The sequence below is a fragment of the Penaeus monodon genome, chromosome 30 (assembly GCF_015228065.2).
Source record: "Penaeus monodon isolate SGIC_2016 chromosome 30, NSTDA_Pmon_1, whole genome shotgun sequence".
Taxonomy (NCBI): Eukaryota; Metazoa; Arthropoda; class Malacostraca; order Decapoda; family Penaeidae; genus Penaeus; species Penaeus monodon.
The window spans coordinates 26,438,539-26,438,813 of NC_051415.1; the positions used below are offsets into that span (position 1 = coordinate 26,438,539).

The 275-nt window shown below is 51.3% G+C and overlaps 1 protein-coding gene across 1 annotated transcript in view; it reads left to right on the forward strand.

Moving 5' to 3' along the window:
• The window catches only part of LOC119592667 (fibrinogen C domain-containing protein 1-like), a 7,037-nt gene that overhangs the window by 6,117 nt on the left and 645 nt on the right, over positions 1–275 (forward strand). Inside the window, exon 4 of the mRNA XM_037941580.1 lies at positions 119–255. Coding sequence (XP_037797508.1) covers positions 119–255 — 137 coding nt within the window. The remainder of the gene's footprint in view (positions 1–118; positions 256–275) is intronic.

Here is a 275-nt window from a genome sequence, read left to right on the forward strand (position 1 = left end):
TCTATATTCCTCTCCGTGAGCAAAAACAAAACTAAAAAAATCAATATTAACACTACAATCACCAGCCAAACAGCTAATTGAACCATGACCGTCATCCAATTTCCCTCTTTCCCCTTAGGGTTGACGGACAGGACGAGGGTTACCGGCTTCTGGTGACCGATTTCGACGCCTCGAGCACGGCCGAAGACGCCCTGACGCCTCACTCGGCCGCTCCCTTCGCCTTCCCGGTTGTAGGAGTGAATGGCACTTCTGCAGGTGAGGGAAGAGAGAGAGTT